Below are 16,875 nucleotides of genomic sequence, written 5' to 3' on the forward strand. Positions count from 1 at the left end.
TGTAAGTACTAATTCTTAGATCTTTACTCAAAGGCATTAAAGGATTTTAATAACTTTAAAGCAGTGGAATATTGAGGTATCTCTAGTCTGGTGACAAGTATTCTTTTGTGGTAAAGCAGATGCTTCAACTAGTTCCTGTGTCTAATGAGCAGATTCGTATATGTGAGTTGTACTGTCAAGATATAAGATCCTGGAGTAGGATTCTGTGCCTACAGACTGTCCAGTGATTATGAACATGTTGCCGGTGCAAGCAGTTCAGCTTCATTTTTAAAGTAAGAGGAAGTGTAGTATAAAACAGGCCTTGAATTTTTTCAGTCTCTGGAAATGAACGACTGAACTCAAAGGTTTCTTGACCCAGTTTCTGGCCTCAGGAGAAAGCACTAATTGGTGATAATGGCTCTACTAAGCTAAGCAGTGCAAGCAACTGCAAGCCAAACAGGTTAGCTTAATCTGCAAGTTCCTGTTTGCCTTGGTCTCTTTACTCCTGGGCGTGGTATACAAAGGGGTAAGACAAGTTAACTTTGGAGAGAGGCTAAAATACACGAGGAGTTTTATCTTGTATAGGCTCAACTGGACTGGAAGTGAAACAGGACTTAGTTGTGTTTGTACAACCGGGTATCTTAATCCAACTCCTTATTGCTTACCTGGTGTGAAACTAGGGTTTCCTCGCAACCGCTGATTTCTTTGTTCAAAGAATCGGAATATAGTGTAGAAAAGCATGTCATCTTCTGCTTGTTTTGCTGCATCAAGGAATTTTCGGGCTGAAATGCTGTCATGTCCTCCAATACCCCTGATGAATCTCAAGGCAGCCAAAACTTGGTGTTTGGACAACAGAACTTCCACAATTTCATCATTTGCTGTGGAAAGTCTCTGTGAAGTCAATCACAGCTGTAAGACTGTGCTTGTAACAAATGACTGGTCAGGTAAGCTGTTTGACAAGTCTAACCGACATGTAAACATGGAGTTACTATAGTCTGAAATGCTTACTTTTAACATGTCCAGAGAGAGCTGATGTGCAGGAGGATAAATACTTTCCAGGGAGAGTAACAGACAAGCCTAGGGCAGAAGTAGAAATAATCTTAAAATTCTGATGTTTCCCACCTTCAGCACTAGCTTATTGTAGCAACTTACTTGTCTTACATACCAAAGGCTTTGAGTCACTGAGCACGTGGTACTGCAGGAACTGATGAAGCATGTAGAACAAGTTGTGTTGAACAAGGGTTTTGATGACCAGCTCATACAAGTAGTGCTGTGAATGCAGAAAGACCGTCAAAGGTATGTCTCAATACCAGTCTTTATAATCTAGAAGGTAACATTGTATAGGACTTAAGACACATGACCAAGACCTCACGGAGTGAGGCAATATACTTGGTGTGCAAGTACTTTACCTGAACTGCAATCTGGAACTGGTTAAGAGAGCGAATGTATTCCATTAAGACTGCTATAGTGAACTTGTGAGGTGCTTCCTGGACAAGAAAAAAGCATTAGGTGGAACTTGTGTATCTTTTCCTGTTAATGCAAACCTGTGAGAATGGGCATCAAAATAGCCTGCAGAAGGCTTTGTCAGGATTAGGGTATTTCAAGCAGTCAGGTTTGCTACTCTGAGACTGCTGCCAAACTAGTACTTTAACTTACCTTCTTCTCTGTAAATACAGATAAAACATGTGTGTACATATCAGACTGGTCAATGACTGCTTGAGTGCGGACTGGACGTTTCAGGAGTGGATTACTTCTACTCAGGCCTGCTTCTACCACCTACAAGGAGAAAAGCCTTTTTAAAAGAAAACTAGCGTTGTAGTAACAGTTTTAGTAGGTCTCACCTACAGAGACTTTTCCACTGGCAATATCACTATAAGCATGTTTTACTGAGCAAAGTCAGCTCTCTGGCTGTGTTACACTGGATGCATGCTGTTCAGCATGGGCTTTTGTATTAAATTTAAAACTGCTTTTAAAATTTTACGTAGGTGTTATAATACATTAAAGCCAGGAGCTGACTCAGTATGTCGACACAGGCCCTCAGCTTTACAAGGATTTTTAGTATGTGGCTGTACTAGGAGTTAGCGCTTGAACTTGAGACATTAACAGAAGTAATTTAGGTGTATCAGGGCTGCATATGTTGTACAGTGGTATAGTGTGCCATGAAATCAGTGGTTTGGGAACTACTTTGATAGTTAGGGATGCTGAGTTGCTTTGACTTTCTACCCCCATTCTGCTTTCAAGCACTGGGGCATGTTACTTATCACACTGGAGATAAGCTATGCAGCACCTGTCAAACAGAGCGCTAAGGTCTTTGTGCACCTTGCACAGCAGACTCCCTACTGTGAGCTTGAGGCAGCCAGGACCTGCGGATAGGCCTGAATTTCCTAAGTCAAAAGAGCATGCCTTCATGCAACATGAAATGCAAATAGCATTATCCTATCTTTGTAAGCTGCTGTAGCTAATGTGGTTTACCATAGTATAGCTTTGCTCAGCTTCCAAGTACTTCTTATATTCATGATTCAGTTTGTCAAAAACGGTTGCAATCACAGACAGTGATCCCCTTTCTGGCTCACTGAGCACTGAAAAGATAAGAAGAAAAAAAGAACTATGAGGAGAAATAACCAGGGGCTTTAATGTTGCCCAGGTGATTTCTACTCTAAGAAACACTTTCAGTCATGTCAGATGTGTTTTAACTAAATGAGGGGAAGCTTGAATTCTTTCATGCTGTTAAATAATTCCTTTAGAATGGGGACTGAGGGTAGTCTAGGCAAATGACATCTTAGAGGACCAAGCTAGCTTCAGAGGTCATCTCAAACCTAAGAACAGTATGAGTATTTACGAATAAGCAAGGAACAGACAAAGCATTTGAACTTACTTTGAGAGCACACAGATAGGATAACCATTTTGCATTCTTTCCTTTGGAGAAGGAAATCCATTAGTTTTCCTTTATCTAGCAAGAGGTTAACTACAGGTTCAAGTTTCACCTGAAGACTCCAGAGGTAACCTTGAGTTGGGGTAAAACAAGAAGTGAGTTGCCTGATATGGTATGGCCCAGACATCCAACTCTTCCTTCCACCTTTCAATGCGAACACATCTAGATTATGACTTATTTGCTTTCCTAAGTCTTAGAGCAGCATTATGGCTGAAAAGTTGTAGTAAAGATATGGTCATCCTCAGTTATCACTGCTGAGAATAGTCATCTTCCTAGGTACGTCTGCTTAGTCACTCTGTTTTAAGCTGCTTTGTGCACTGAAGGTATAAACTAGCACCCTTTGACACTAATTACAGCAGTCAAACAGCTCACCACTTACCTTCACTTGCACTGATGATAATATCAGGTTGAAAGACAATCCAAGAAGAAGAATCTAAATGTTAAAGTTAAACATCCATATTAACATTGATTCTAAACTGTTGCTACTGAATTCATAGTACTGTGTGGAGGTGGATCTCATTACCATACTTTCATTTACTTTCACCTTTTATTGTAAGGTCTTGAATTATATTTTTGAAATTATGTCTTCATGGTATACCTATTCAGTAACTTCATACATGTCTCTCAAATGACCGAGAAATGTGGTCTTGTAGTAGATTTCCATATTTACAACTATGAAAGCCTTACAGTCTCTTACAAAGCATACTATTTTGTCTAAGTAAATATGCATGATCAGCTAAAGCTGGATTTAATGGGTCAAGGGAACAAATGCTAGCTTCTTCCATGCTTGGTACATGGTGAAGCCTCATTCTAAGATTCTTATGCTTGTGGAGTATTTAAAGGATACAGAGTTTGCATGGAACAGGAGACTGACTTGTCACAGAGGCTGGCCCTGCAGAAAAAATAACGTGAGGTGAAGAATAGTACTACTCAGTGTAGCAAAGCTGCCAAACAAGATATGAACTACAGTCTTATACTGAAAAGGCCAGTATGGATTGTAACACATCTAGCAGTCCTACAGCACACAGGCAGAAGGGATATACTCATTTATGTAGCCACATCATCAGCAAAGAAAGTCTGACACTGAGAAAGCAGACATTCTTCAAAACATGATTGGCTTCTTTTTCAGCCAAGTGCTATCATGCATGCAGAAGTATTCCATCTCTAGTACTATAATTCTACACACTGTACATATAAGACTCCATTACTGTATATTTAATCACTTTAGTTTCTTTAAAAGGGAAGATGTGTTTGTACTTTCTGATCCTAATTTTTATATTAAACCTAAAATTATATTAATCCTAAACCTCTGCCTACAGGTTGATGCTTACTATTAGTGAGTTTGAAATTCAGATGTTAGGGTTCTAAGGTACAATCATATCTTCATAGAAAATAAAGATGCTTCTATAGAAAACAACACTGCTCTGCCATATGCTAGTGGAACTATGCTCAGGCTATTTCTAGCTACTTCCAGATTGAGGGTAATTATCTGCTACTCTTCTAGGATGGGAGAACAGAAAGATAATTCAAGAAGCATCGAAGTACTGAAGTCTTAATGTTGAGCTTAGCACTGCTTCTAATTAGCACTGCTTCAAAGCTGGTCTTAAAGACAATCCAAGCTTAGAATCAAGTTTATGTGACTCAGGAAGTTAAATAGTCATGACTTTTAAGCCAGAAAATCATGAAGTGCTTTTTAGCACATACAAGCTTTTACAGCTGTGGCCACCTACCCCAGAAAATAACCAACTCTGAAGTGTAAAAGCAAAGACCAAGGGGAAGTTGGCACTCTAGTCAGCAACTCTTACATTTCTGTAGTAGGCACAAGCTTGGAATACAAATTTGTTTAAATTCCTTCTTACCTCCTTTCCTCCCTCACCCTCTCCTAAATATGTGTAACAGAAATGTTAGCAACCAGCATCCTAAAAACTGAATCACTCTTGTATGCCAGCTGTTACATTTACATAATCTTGATAACAGGGTTAGGATATTTGTTAGTAGTAGTTCTACCTGCTACAGGTATTTGATAGGGTTGTATTGATCGAGGTGGAAGTACAAATTGATGGATGGTAGCGGACCCATCAAATTCTCCTTTTAGCTTGATGTCAAATATAACTGAAGTCTGCAATGAGAAGAAGTCAGTATTCACAAGTGTGTTTTACCACTAAATATATAACTAAATCAGTTATATATATAACAATATAACTCAATCAGACCTCAGTATCCTGATGATGTACTACCACCAAGTTATCCACAACATTTAGTGCAAACTTTCCAGTTCTGTTCAGCTTTAAAATATGTGTCTTCTTACAGGAGCCCTCTCTAGGGAAACAAGAGATGAGAACTGGTCAGTAAGTCTTGTTGAAACATGTCTCTTACACACATGTAAATTGTCATTAGTGCTCTTCATTCTGCTCTTACCTGGGTAAGTGATAGAGGACTACTTCTGCTCCTGTACTGTTGGAAGTCCTTGAGTGATGCCTCAAATAGAGAACATAAAGCTGCCCATATCTAACAAGATAACAGAATTAAAGCATTATTTTCAGATAAGAGCTCCTCTACTAGTCTGTTAGGTAGTCTCCCATCTTCTTTTAGTATAAAGTGTATGGCTCTAAGTCAGGTAATCAATTAATTAAAAGCAAAAGACTAAAACAGTACTTGATAAATCACAACACACAGCCTATACTCATGCAAGTTAGGCATCTATGAACAAGTCTACTAACATATCAGTTCACAAATGAAACATCGTCAAAATTTCTGTACTAATGAAGAACTTCAGGTAAGACTTCTGAGTTTACTTCCCCTCCCCACCTTGCCCCAACAGTTGCTTAGATGCTTTGTTCAAGGCAGAAACTGACACATTTTAAAGCAGTAGTACTGCTAAAACAAGAAACAAGTGTAACCATGTTAATGTTCTTGTCTTCCCTCAGCATCCCCTAACTGTCATACTTTTCCAAGAAAGGCTTAGTTAGTTACATACATTGTAGCCATAGCAATATCTCTTTCAGAAAGGCTGAGCTTGGACGACTTGGGTGCTGCAGGTAACTCGATTTCAAATTTTGATAGTTTTGACATTGTTCCACTCTGTTAAACAGCAGAAAAAAAAATAGTAATTGTGAAGACGTAAAACAGAAAGGGCTGGAGTAACCTTTAATCAAATGCTGTATCACCAGCACCCTCATGAGGCCATGAATGGTGATAGCAGAAAAGAAGAAAGGTTTCAACACTTCCCTAAGAAGTGTCTCATTCTAAATACATACTTCTGCTGTTAATAATTTTAGCAGCTTTATCATCTTGATTTTATAACATCAGCTTCAACGAGAAAAACATTTTAATTTTAATTAAGTTTAGAGAAGTTTGTATGCAAGTCCCGTTTACAACTGGCCTGAAGATCTCAAACAGCAGTTTTCTTTAACTTCCTTACTCTCTTCCAGCAAAGTATATGCTCCAACTCTTAAATAACTGTTTATTGGGAAGGGGAAAATATCAGTACCACCTACCAGTCAGTTTCCTTTTGTCCCTGCTAACTCTAGAATCTGCCTGATGCTCAGAGCATATCCCTGCTCCTGCCCAAGGTTTCCTCTTTCCTCTTCCTCTTATCCTATGGAATTTATGTTTAAGCAAGTTTTCAGTTTCCAAAGCTGCTTCTGAACTTCACTTCCCATTCTCATTAATGCATTCTTGAGTATGAAGTGTGAACACTACAGAAATATCTCCTTTGCTAGAGCTCTGTTTTCAAAGATTATTTAGAACAGTACCGCTCTCAGGAAATCTTAAAATTCCCTTCTGAACACAAAATAAAAATTATTTAGCTTCAAGCTACAACTTGACACAAAATGTTAAGGAGAGGGAAGAATGACCTAAGTCCTTAAAAATAAAACTCCAAGAGGCTACTAAGTTCCACCCAGCCACCTAAGAACACCCAAGAACATCATTTCAGGATCCAGTACAGACCCTACACACAAGCAATGCAAACCAGGAAACCCATTTGAATAAGCTTCTTTTTAATCTCTTCCCTTAGATTACCACAGAAATCTTTGTAATCCTTTGATAGAAGCAAGATAAATGCTTCAGGTTTTTTTCCTCATTTTCTATATCATCTTACTGCATGATTAACTTAGAACAGTTTCTAGTTTTCACTACACGCTTTTTCAAGACAAAAGAAAATTGTTTTTCACAGTAACCTGAAGTGTTGTCCACAGGGAAGAACACCAAGAAAAATAAATACTGTAAACAAAGCCCTCTCATGCTTAGGGTAACAGTTGTTTCTTAAGTACTACCTTTTTCTTTCTTTTTCAAATTCATCCACTCCCATTTGGAAGGTTGTGATTATAATTACAAGGCCCTTATTTTTGCTTTATTATCATACTACAGAGTACCAATGCCCATATTCAAAGTAAATAATACATACTTAAGTTGTCAAATACTGGGTCGCTAATTTATTTTCCTTTCTCAAGGTTAAGTGTCCAGCATACCTCTTTCCAAAGAGGACACAAGAAAGAGCAAATTACTTAACTTTAAGCCATCACCCAGGAATTGCCTTACAGATTTCTACTTTGTGCTTTGCTTATTGTCATACAAGGATGTGAACACATGCACCTCTTGGAAGAAATCCAGAGAAAGTAGTAGAATATTTAAGTAAAGCAGCAGCCTAACAAGAGGAAACACACAAAATAAAAAGTTGGGAATGCATCCCTTTACCTTGAAATAGAATGGCTGCAGGACATTGCCAAGGACAGTGGTCGAAAGAAGAATAACAGAGCTCTCTGGACAATACATGTACCAGTTGACATTAATACTCTGATTTTTCAGAAGTTTTAAACTTCGCTTCTCTGGTAATACCTGGAAACACAGAATATTAGCATTATATTACCATCAGGATTGCAACAGCATAAATGGTACTACACAGTAGATAGGAACGTTAAGTGAGAAACAGTTAAGTACAAGGGCATTTACAGTGCTAGAATTAAAAATCAGAAACCTGGCAACTACAGCTTAGGCTCCAATTTACCGTAGCTAAGGAAATGTACATCAAATCCTCCTCTAATTCTAATGAACTGAAAAGTGCTGTGTCTTCCTGCTCGTGCAGGTCTGGGTATAAGTTCTTTCCATAATGGAAAAAACCACCCAGCCTGACAAAACTAGTGATGTTTTAATAAAAAGTTATTACAGTATCTTTGCTGCCTTCACTCCCCAGCTTCCTTCATCTTTTACTTTAAGAACTAAGACAGTATAGAAAGTGATTCTCTCCATTTTAAGGGCTTAAATAAATTCTCTTCAAAAACATACTTATTTGATTTCATCCTTTTACCTGCAGAGTTGACATTCATAATCTCATTATGTGCCAAATATATTTTTCCCCTTCAATGAGCAAAAAGTAATGCTGCTTTTTCACTTCCTTTCTTTAGTAGTATTATTATTACTAATAACTAATGTGAAACAGTGGGTCTTAGCTCCAGAACTGGAACTATTGGGAAGTGCACAACTTTGGAGGAAGTCTATAATATTTCTCATCACGAAGGTCAGAAAGGGCTATTAGACTTCTTGAAAAACTGTATGCAAATGTAATCACACATAACACAAAGGAACTCAGACAACGAGATCAACAAAGGAGAAAGCAATAGGCTTCTACAAATTGGCAGCTATCTAGTAAATTCTTTGTTCTTTGCTATGTTTTAAGCACGCACACATCATCACCAATGCTGATTTGTTTTGCACGAAGTGCTGTTTCACATTAGATGTAAATACTCATTCCATGCAAGCCAGGAGCATCTATTAATCTAGAGTTGTCAAGGCTTAACTCATTACTCATTTATATAGGCCCTTTGTTAGCTGTGCTAAATAACCTGTTAATGATACATTCCCTCTGCCCTAAAAAAGGTATTCCTCTCAAAAAATAAAAATCATAGTCTGCAAACAAAGCAGCAGAACTTCATTTTTTAGTAGTGCACTTTCTCAATTAGAGAACTAGAAAAAAGAAATTTAAAAATACTGTCATAAATTAACATTTTCAAATCTCTAAATATGTCCTATAGGAGTTACTCATATTACCTGGTAGAATTCAATTCCTTGATCTGTGATGAAGACTATTTCTGTAGAACTTGTCCAGCAGAATCCTAGAATATTGGCATTCTTTGTCTTTTAACAAACAAGCAAACAAACACTCTTTTACTTGGAAAAATTAACTATTCAGATAAGATAAAATTACTAAACAAAGAACGCAAGACCAAAGGCAATTTAGTTACCCAACCCGTGGAGTTAATACTTTGGTCAACTAGACACCCAGCACGTATCAGCTACTTTGTAAAGATTTCCAAAACTATGTATGAATACAACTACTGTATGACCTGAATTTTTGGCAGCATGTAAGATATACAAGTTTATTACACAGTCAAATTTTCTTTTCACCCTAAATACAACCAAGTTCTTCTGGTTCAAACCATACTGCAAATTCAACCAATTCCTGACATGAAAAGCAGGTTCCTTTTGTTGACAGAAATTAAGAGCTAAGTGGAAATACTTGCCACAACTTCACTCAGAACACTACCATAAATGCTTTGCTAGAACGGTGTACTCAAACACATAATCCTAAATAATAAAGCAGAGTACTTCAGCTTTAAAGTCTACAGCAATAAAGGGATCTGTGAATCAGATGCTTAAAATTTACTTTAGCATGCTACTACTCCAAAATGTAATTTATATTAGTTAAAAGCTGGAAAGCACCAAACAATGACAACGGTATTTTTTTTCTGGTAAAATAATCATCAAAAAATTAGAAGGTTTGTTTAAAAATACCAAACATAGTTTGCAAACTAGTAATAGCTTACTATCACTGACCAGTGACATTAGGGTAAAACATCCACATTAACATATCTGGCATTACTATAATTACTGTTCACTGTTTCTGCATATCAGCACTTTGTCTCTTCTCCTTTCTAAACCTGGACATTTGTTGACTCCACAGCATTTCCAGTCCTTTCTAGGAAAGGATTACAGGACTGGACCAGGAAGGTTTTTCTATAGTATTGTAAATACCTATTTGTTCACCTCGATTCAGACAGGTTACAGTGACTACGTATCTCATTTACTTTTGGAAGGCATCTCAATTAGTTCTCTTGTAAGTAGTGTAACTAACATTAGAGTTTCACTTAAGCATAAAAGCTTGGGACATTTAACTTACCTTACATTCCTGTGTATATTCTAGCTGAGGGCTATCTGGAATAAAATTCAAAAAATCCTGCAAAAATGTCCAGGAAGGGTATTAGCAATTACAGAGCACAGATGAGATATGTACATAAATACAAAAGAATAGATATTAGTTTATAAAATTATTTTGGATGAGATCTATAGACGAAAAACTTGACTTACTATATTCCACTTCCTGAAATTCCCTGCCAGGGAATTCTTCATTGAAGTTGGCTCCCCCCTCTACTTTTTCTAAAACCATGACACTAGCAAGACAACAATGTTGCCTGCTCAGCCTCTCTGGATGATAGAGGAACTTTCACTACAGCTCTTGTTAGCCACCAGACCTCTTGAACATTTGTCTCAGAGGCTTCTACTCTGGTACTGTAGTAGATCTCCAGCTCCAATTCCCTGTCTGCAGGGTGTAGGTTTCTTACCACACTCTTCAAAGTTCTCTGCACAGCCAGTATCTTGTTCCCCAAGGAAAATTTGATGCACTTCACTTCTCCTTTGTCTTCCATCCTATACAGAAAGAAAAAGCTATGAAAATATTGTCTGAAATAATTTATTACAGAACTTTGTAATATACCCTCAAAAAGACAATGAAAGAAGAAGAAAAAAAAAAAAAAAAAAGAGTAATGCAAATGCTTTTATACTTATGACTGTTGTCTGTCACGCACAGGATTCAAAACTCATACTGGAAGATACTAGCAGTTCATTCTTCAGAAGTCCTGAACACATCCATTACCAAAACATGGCTAAGGTCGCACAAATTAGCACCTGAAGTTATTGCAAACGCTCAGCTCTGTTGGCCTATGGTGTGAAACTGGAAGACTGTGGGACTATCCAAACCTGTGTTCTCAGTTCTGTCCCAGTGAGTCTGGAGTTCACCAGCATCCTCCAGTCAGCTCCTTTACTTCCAGAACTGCTGCTAATGGACACAAACATAACCCACTTCCCCATTAGGATGCATCCTCTGGAAGAATTTCTGATGTCAAAGGGAGAGTGAGGCTGTTTTCACTCCACTTAAAAAAAAAAAACCAAAACAAAACACAATACATGTATTCTTGCCAAACAAGCATCAGTACAATTGGCAAGAATAAGGCAGCTCTACTTCAAGTACGCATTGTTCAGTCCAGACAAAGAAAGGGCCAGATACTCAAGCAGGAAAACTGCAGAACCTCTGAAGTTCACTGAGTATTTTCAGGTCACTCAGGATTTGTGACAAGGGTAGTAAGAAAGTCAAATAAAAATAGCAACTTTCAGGACAAGTCCTATGCAATACCTGACAGATCACAGGAAACACCCCTCAACTACAGACTGCTTCATCCATATCTGGATTGAAGTAAAAGATTTTGAGTAAAAGACTACTTCCTTACATATGGACAGTAGAGTTCAAAGAGCCATCACTCTTTAACAGAGGCACATATAACATGGTATTCTAAACACAACGTAGTTTCATTCAAAGTACGGTTATCAGAGTCTGCAAAAAAATGTTTCTTCAAGGAACAGAAGGCATAAAAGAAGCCAATTTAGATTAAACAAGAAACAGAATGCAAAAACCTGTAGAAAATGCTGTGCTTGAATCACAGGCATGAAATTCAGAAATTACAGTTCTCTACACATTTAAGTTTACTGCATTTTGTTTAACTTGCTAAATTCCATCCTTGGAAGTCACTGCTGCTGTAGTAATCACAAATTTGAATCCCCACACTCTCTCATATATATACACCATGTTTTAATAAAACATTGCAGTTAAAAAAACCAACACACAGCCTAGCAACTCCCCACCCCCCGAGTACTATAAATTCATGAGGGCAAAGCATGCCATCTTAATTGCAAGATTATGTCTAAGAACAAAATCAGAAGATGACCACAACTACTTATAAGTTTTATGCCTGAACTACAGCAGATCAGGACTAAGTCCCACATAATGTTAAGATTGCAGAATTCTATCCCAAGACAACACAGGTGTCTTACCTGAAGGAAATGGGATTTCTATCCTCCAAGCCTTTAACGACAACTCCTGTAGCTCCACCAGATCTAACAGCAAAAACCTATGAAGAAAGTTTTTAACATACCTGTCACTTATTCCAAAAATCATAACCTTAACGTGCTGTCTTTTCTATAAGCCATACCTTTTACTTTTTTGCTAAACACAGTTTTTGTTCTTACACAGGTCTGCCAGTTAGTTCATACTGAGATTCAGTAAATAATCAATTCCTTCCCCTGGAGTTCCAAGTTTACTTAGAGTTGACAGGTTTCCAATGGTACTGTAACAGTCTCATAGGCGTATTCTGAACTACTGGGCAAGTCAAAAGAGTCAAAGTGTGTATAAGCTTTTCTCTCTCGCTTTTCTTTTTTTAAAAAATACGTTCATATTTTCCCAAGTCACGTACTACTGTAAGTATCTGAGACATCAGGGCATGGTTTAAAACAAAAAGGAAATAAGTCTGGGGATTGGGAAGAGATGCAACTCAGTGATCCAGAAGCTTGAAGTCAGAACATGTTATTAGATAGGAATAGTTTAATAGTAATCTGCAGTTTTGCATGTACCTAAAAAGTTTCATCCAGCTTGCACTAACAACTTAAAGAACTCCTTTAGCACAACTGCACATAGATAGGTATAAAACCCGCTGGAGCTATACCATTTATTGAGCTGGAATAAGACAACATTAAAAAAAAAGCATACTGCCATACTGTTACAAATGAACTGGCTTAGAAAAATAAAGTCAGGCAGATGCCTTATTTGTAGTTTATGTGTAGAAGCACTAGGCACACAGATCGGGTCTCAGAATAACAGATATACTGTTTTGTAGTATTAGCCATGCTACTGGCGCAGCGTGCTTATGCAGGAATACATGTCAAGACTATAAATTGCAAACAAGTCCACAGGCTTATTAGAATGGTGAATACTTAGTTTAACTACTTTTAATATTGATGTAGATAGAAAATTAAGGCAACACTCTCTTAATATTTGCAAGATGAGAAGACAGCAAGGACAGATCTCTCAGAAGACCATTCACGTGGCAAACTGTCATTGAAATGCTGGTTACAAATGATTTAGAGACATATCAGAATCTAAACAATTTTAGAGTAGCAAGAAAACACAGAGAATTAAATTTACAGTTGAAATTAAGTTTCTTTCAACTGAGCTCTTAACAACCAGTTTCTGTGAAGTTATATCAAATCCAGATTATGATATAGTGTCTCCTGACAGGCATGTTTAAGTAATCTTAAATAAGTATAGGGTTATGGTTTATAAAAAGAAAGGACACCAATAATTCTGAACAAAGTGCAACAGTAAGAAACACAACCCAGTAATACTGACCCCTCTCCAAATATGCCACTGATCATGTCCACACCACACATGGTAAACCCTGCCATATACACAGGCAAGAAAGCTTGAATGTTTCAATTCCGTGAATGCCGAGGTCCCTGAATGGCTACAAGAATTAGAGAGCGGAATGTATTCACATCTATATAAGCCTCATGACAGACTCTGGATCCTTTAGCTATATTGAGTTGAATACTCAGAGGCCCATAGGGATATTAAGGAGAAACACTTAAAAGAACGAAGGCCAAGAAATGAAAGGCTTTGCATCCACTCAGGTCCAAGCCACAAGTAAAGATACAAATATTATTTTTTATGAATACATTGAATTTATAAATTGAAAAGGGAACAAGTAATTGGTGAAATGAAACTAACAGTGAAGGGACAAAGTTTGCCACTAATGCTGGGACATTTGGAACAGAAAGAAAGAGTACTGACTCTGAAGAACTCTAGGAAGACCTTACAGCAGTGAGAGTAAAGGCAGGTGTTTCAACATCATAAATCTATGCTGATGCACTTGAGAAAAAAATTCTCCACGGTCTGTAGCACAGGGCAGGTGCTGAGGCAGCGCCCCGCAGCCAGCCCCCGCCCCACCGAGATCCCGCAGGAGGGGCACGGCCAGGCTGGCGCTCAGCAGCCGAGGGGGAACCAAGCCCATGCACGGGCGCCCCCAGACCCCTCGCCTCGGAGGGCAGCCGAGCAGCGGCGGGGAGGGCGGCGGCAGCAGCAGGCCCGGAGCCGCCACCCCGGCCCGCAGCGCGGCGCTGAGGGGGCGCTGAGGGGGGAGCGCTGAGGGGCCCAGCGGCCGCTGCCTCTCCCCCGGCACCCACGACGGCAGCGGGGGGGGGGGGGGGGGGGGGGGGGGGGGGGGGGGCTCGGCGCTGACAGAAGGCAGCGGCTGTCCCTTCCCAGCCCCGGGGCGGGGGGTGGCCCACAGCTCCCAGGGGACGATCCGCGGGTCACCAAGCACCGCCGGCGGCCTGTCAGGAGGGCAGCGCCCGCCGCCGCCGCCGCCCCCACCTGCTTGTTGGCCTCATCGAAGAAGACGCAGTTGACGGGGTTGGCCTTCTCGAAGTGCACGGGCCGCGCGCACAGCGCCAGGTAGCAGCCGCCGTCCCCGGCTCTCGCTCTCCCTCCTTCTCCTTCTTCTCCTCCTCCTGCCGGCGCCTCTTCCTCCCCCGACGGCGGCTCGCGGCTCATGGCGGCGGCTCACGGCACAGGTCCCCCGGCTCAAACGGTCCCTCAACGAACCCGCCCCCGCTCCCGGCCGGCCGCTTCCTGTTTACACTCCCCTCACACGTGACGCGGGAACCGGCTGCCTTAAAGGCGCCGGCCGCCGAGCGAGGCACAGGCCGCGGCAGGGCAGCCCCCACCCCCGCAGTACCCCCGTTCGGCGCGGCCGGGCCTCCCGCCTCCTCCGCGTACCGCCCGCGGGCAGGGCGGCCCCCCTGGGAAGAGGTACCCAGCTCGGGGCCCGCCACGGCCACAGGCGCCCAGCCGCCCGCCCCGCGGGGCCTGCCCGCGCCTCGCCGCTCCCGCCCCGCCTCTCAGGCCGCGGGCCGGCGGCACCGGGGGGCTGCCCGCGGGCGAGCGTCGGGAGCCGGAGCCTGCCCGGAGGGACGCCGCAACGCACCAGAGGCGGTGGCGGCAACCCCGAGCTCGCCCTGCGGCCGGCCCCTACCCGCAGACGGGCCGCGCTTCAGCTGCAGCCCGCGGTGCAGTGCGGTGCGGCCCGGGCCTTTCCGACACCGGTGGCTTCGCCAGCCTGGGGGGGGGCGGCACGGCGAGCCGGGGCACGCAGAAGAGAAATACATTTGGCCCAACGTTCTACTGAGCTTGCTCAAACATAAACAAAACCCAAGACTTTTAGGTGGGGGAAAAAGAACCAACTGCTTCAGAGCTCTGCCTTAATCTGTCCACACTTTCAGCAACGTTGAAAGCATTCACTACTGATCCTGCTTTGGGCTATGAAACTGCTTTCTAGTGGCTAGTAGTATAATAGATCAGAATGGGAAATCATACTCTGAAAAGAGTCTGATTTCAGGAACAATATCAATAAAGCATTATTGAAGTTAATGTCCAGGTTTTTTCTCAGCATTTATGCATAAATTTGCAACAGGGTTTTTTGGTTGAAGAGCTGGCTAATGCCTTAGTTTGCTAGTTGTAAAGCCTACAGTATAAATTAGAAATTGTGTGAGAACATCATCATTTATATATTTGCTTATTAGTTTAGAAATGGAAATAAAATAAATATATTAAAAAAGGGGGTGGGGGTATACTGAGACCACACCCATTTACAAGTTTTCTGATTAGACTGGAATGGCACAACTCAATAGAGGAGAAATAGGAGTTTCAGTACCAAATACTAACCCAGTATCACGCAAACAACTGCTTGCTGACTTGTTACCCAGTTGGTCTAGCTGCACATCAGACTAGAGAAACTGAAGTCACAACTAGGAATTACAACAAGCTATTCATTCTGTGGAACGCTCCTGTGTCACCAAACAATTCTATATTAACTAAATACTCTGGGAGTCCTTGTCCTGTATAAAGTACGTTAAAAGTTTATCGTTTTTTGCAAAATACAAAATTCATTGCATGTTTCAGAAGTTCCATTAATCCAAGGTCAAAATTTAAGAAAGGTTACTGACATTCAATGTTCTCCTACTTCCCCAAGTGACACCAAGCATTTTCTACCACTGCAACAGGAATATTAAGATAATAGAAACTGAGGTACATGGGGGGGGAAATCAGCAGACAAGTATATAAACACACAATTTGAAACTACTGTGATAGTAATTGGTCATTACAATAGTCATAACATCAGAATAGTTAATAAAGCCAATGGCTTAAAAATGAAAAATTGACATTTACTTGTAAGATTCTATTTGCTTAATAATGATCCTAGAACATCCTATTTCAAAGGAGTCCAGGAAAATGCTTGTTTTAGCAACTTCTTCCTCATTTTCAATTACTTCACAACATGCCCAGATGCCTTAAAATCTCAAAGCAAATTCCTGAGCCAGTTTTTCTGCTGGAAGTGAAAAAGATGTTTAGATGACATAATGGAGCCCAGTAGCTTTAAATGACAGACTTGACCACCACAGCTTCATTTATTGGGTGGGGGGATGGGGGTGAGGTGTCTTTTTAAGAAAAAAAAAAAAATCTGTACTAGACAGTTTTTAGAAGAAATTTAAAGCTGAGACTTTAGGCCAAGCACAACAATACAAGCAGGTGCCTCCATTTCAAATGACAGTTCACAAAACTTCCTCCCCTCACTTCCCCTCATTTCTGCTCTCTTCCTCTCACTTGATGCAAATATCCTTAACAATCTGCATCTTTCTTAGACAAGCACAGTGTAAGGTACAAGCAACTGATTTGAGACATTTTTTTCCTCTAAGAAATGTTAGAGTATTGAAACTTGTAATAAGCCTAGAATAGGACTATC

The 16,875-nt window shown here is 40.5% G+C and overlaps 1 protein-coding gene across 1 annotated transcript in view; it reads right to left on the bottom strand.

The window, feature by feature from the left end:
- RMC1 (regulator of MON1-CCZ1) overlaps nucleotides 1-15,088 on the bottom strand; it is a 15,357-nt gene extending 269 nt beyond the window's left edge. The window contains exons 1-19 of the mRNA XM_080380588.1: nucleotides 14,448-15,088; nucleotides 12,074-12,150; nucleotides 10,531-10,615; nucleotides 10,089-10,145; nucleotides 8,960-9,046; nucleotides 7,610-7,750; nucleotides 5,889-5,992; nucleotides 5,330-5,419; nucleotides 5,125-5,230; nucleotides 4,919-5,030; nucleotides 3,759-3,803; nucleotides 3,291-3,344; nucleotides 2,855-2,983; nucleotides 2,452-2,558; nucleotides 1,636-1,755; nucleotides 1,389-1,466; nucleotides 1,145-1,249; nucleotides 988-1,056; nucleotides 645-870 (exon numbers count right to left, since the gene is read on the bottom strand). Coding sequence (XP_080236714.1) covers nucleotides 645-870; nucleotides 988-1,056; nucleotides 1,145-1,249; nucleotides 1,389-1,466; nucleotides 1,636-1,755; nucleotides 2,452-2,558; nucleotides 2,855-2,983; nucleotides 3,291-3,344; nucleotides 3,759-3,803; nucleotides 4,919-5,030; nucleotides 5,125-5,230; nucleotides 5,330-5,419; nucleotides 5,889-5,992; nucleotides 7,610-7,750; nucleotides 8,960-9,046; nucleotides 10,089-10,145; nucleotides 10,531-10,615; nucleotides 12,074-12,150; nucleotides 14,448-14,627 — 1,972 coding nt within the window. The 5' untranslated portion in view covers nucleotides 14,628-15,088. The remainder of the gene's footprint in view (nucleotides 1-644; nucleotides 871-987; nucleotides 1,057-1,144; nucleotides 1,250-1,388; nucleotides 1,467-1,635; nucleotides 1,756-2,451; nucleotides 2,559-2,854; nucleotides 2,984-3,290; nucleotides 3,345-3,758; nucleotides 3,804-4,918; nucleotides 5,031-5,124; nucleotides 5,231-5,329; nucleotides 5,420-5,888; nucleotides 5,993-7,609; nucleotides 7,751-8,959; nucleotides 9,047-10,088; nucleotides 10,146-10,530; nucleotides 10,616-12,073; nucleotides 12,151-14,447) is intronic.
- Between the last annotated feature and the right edge of the window lie 1,787 nt (nucleotides 15,089-16,875).

The sequence above is a fragment of the Falco punctatus genome, assembly GCF_963210335.1.
Source record: "Falco punctatus genome assembly, chromosome: 3".
Lineage (NCBI taxonomy): Eukaryota > Metazoa > Chordata > Aves > Falconiformes > Falconidae > Falco > Falco punctatus.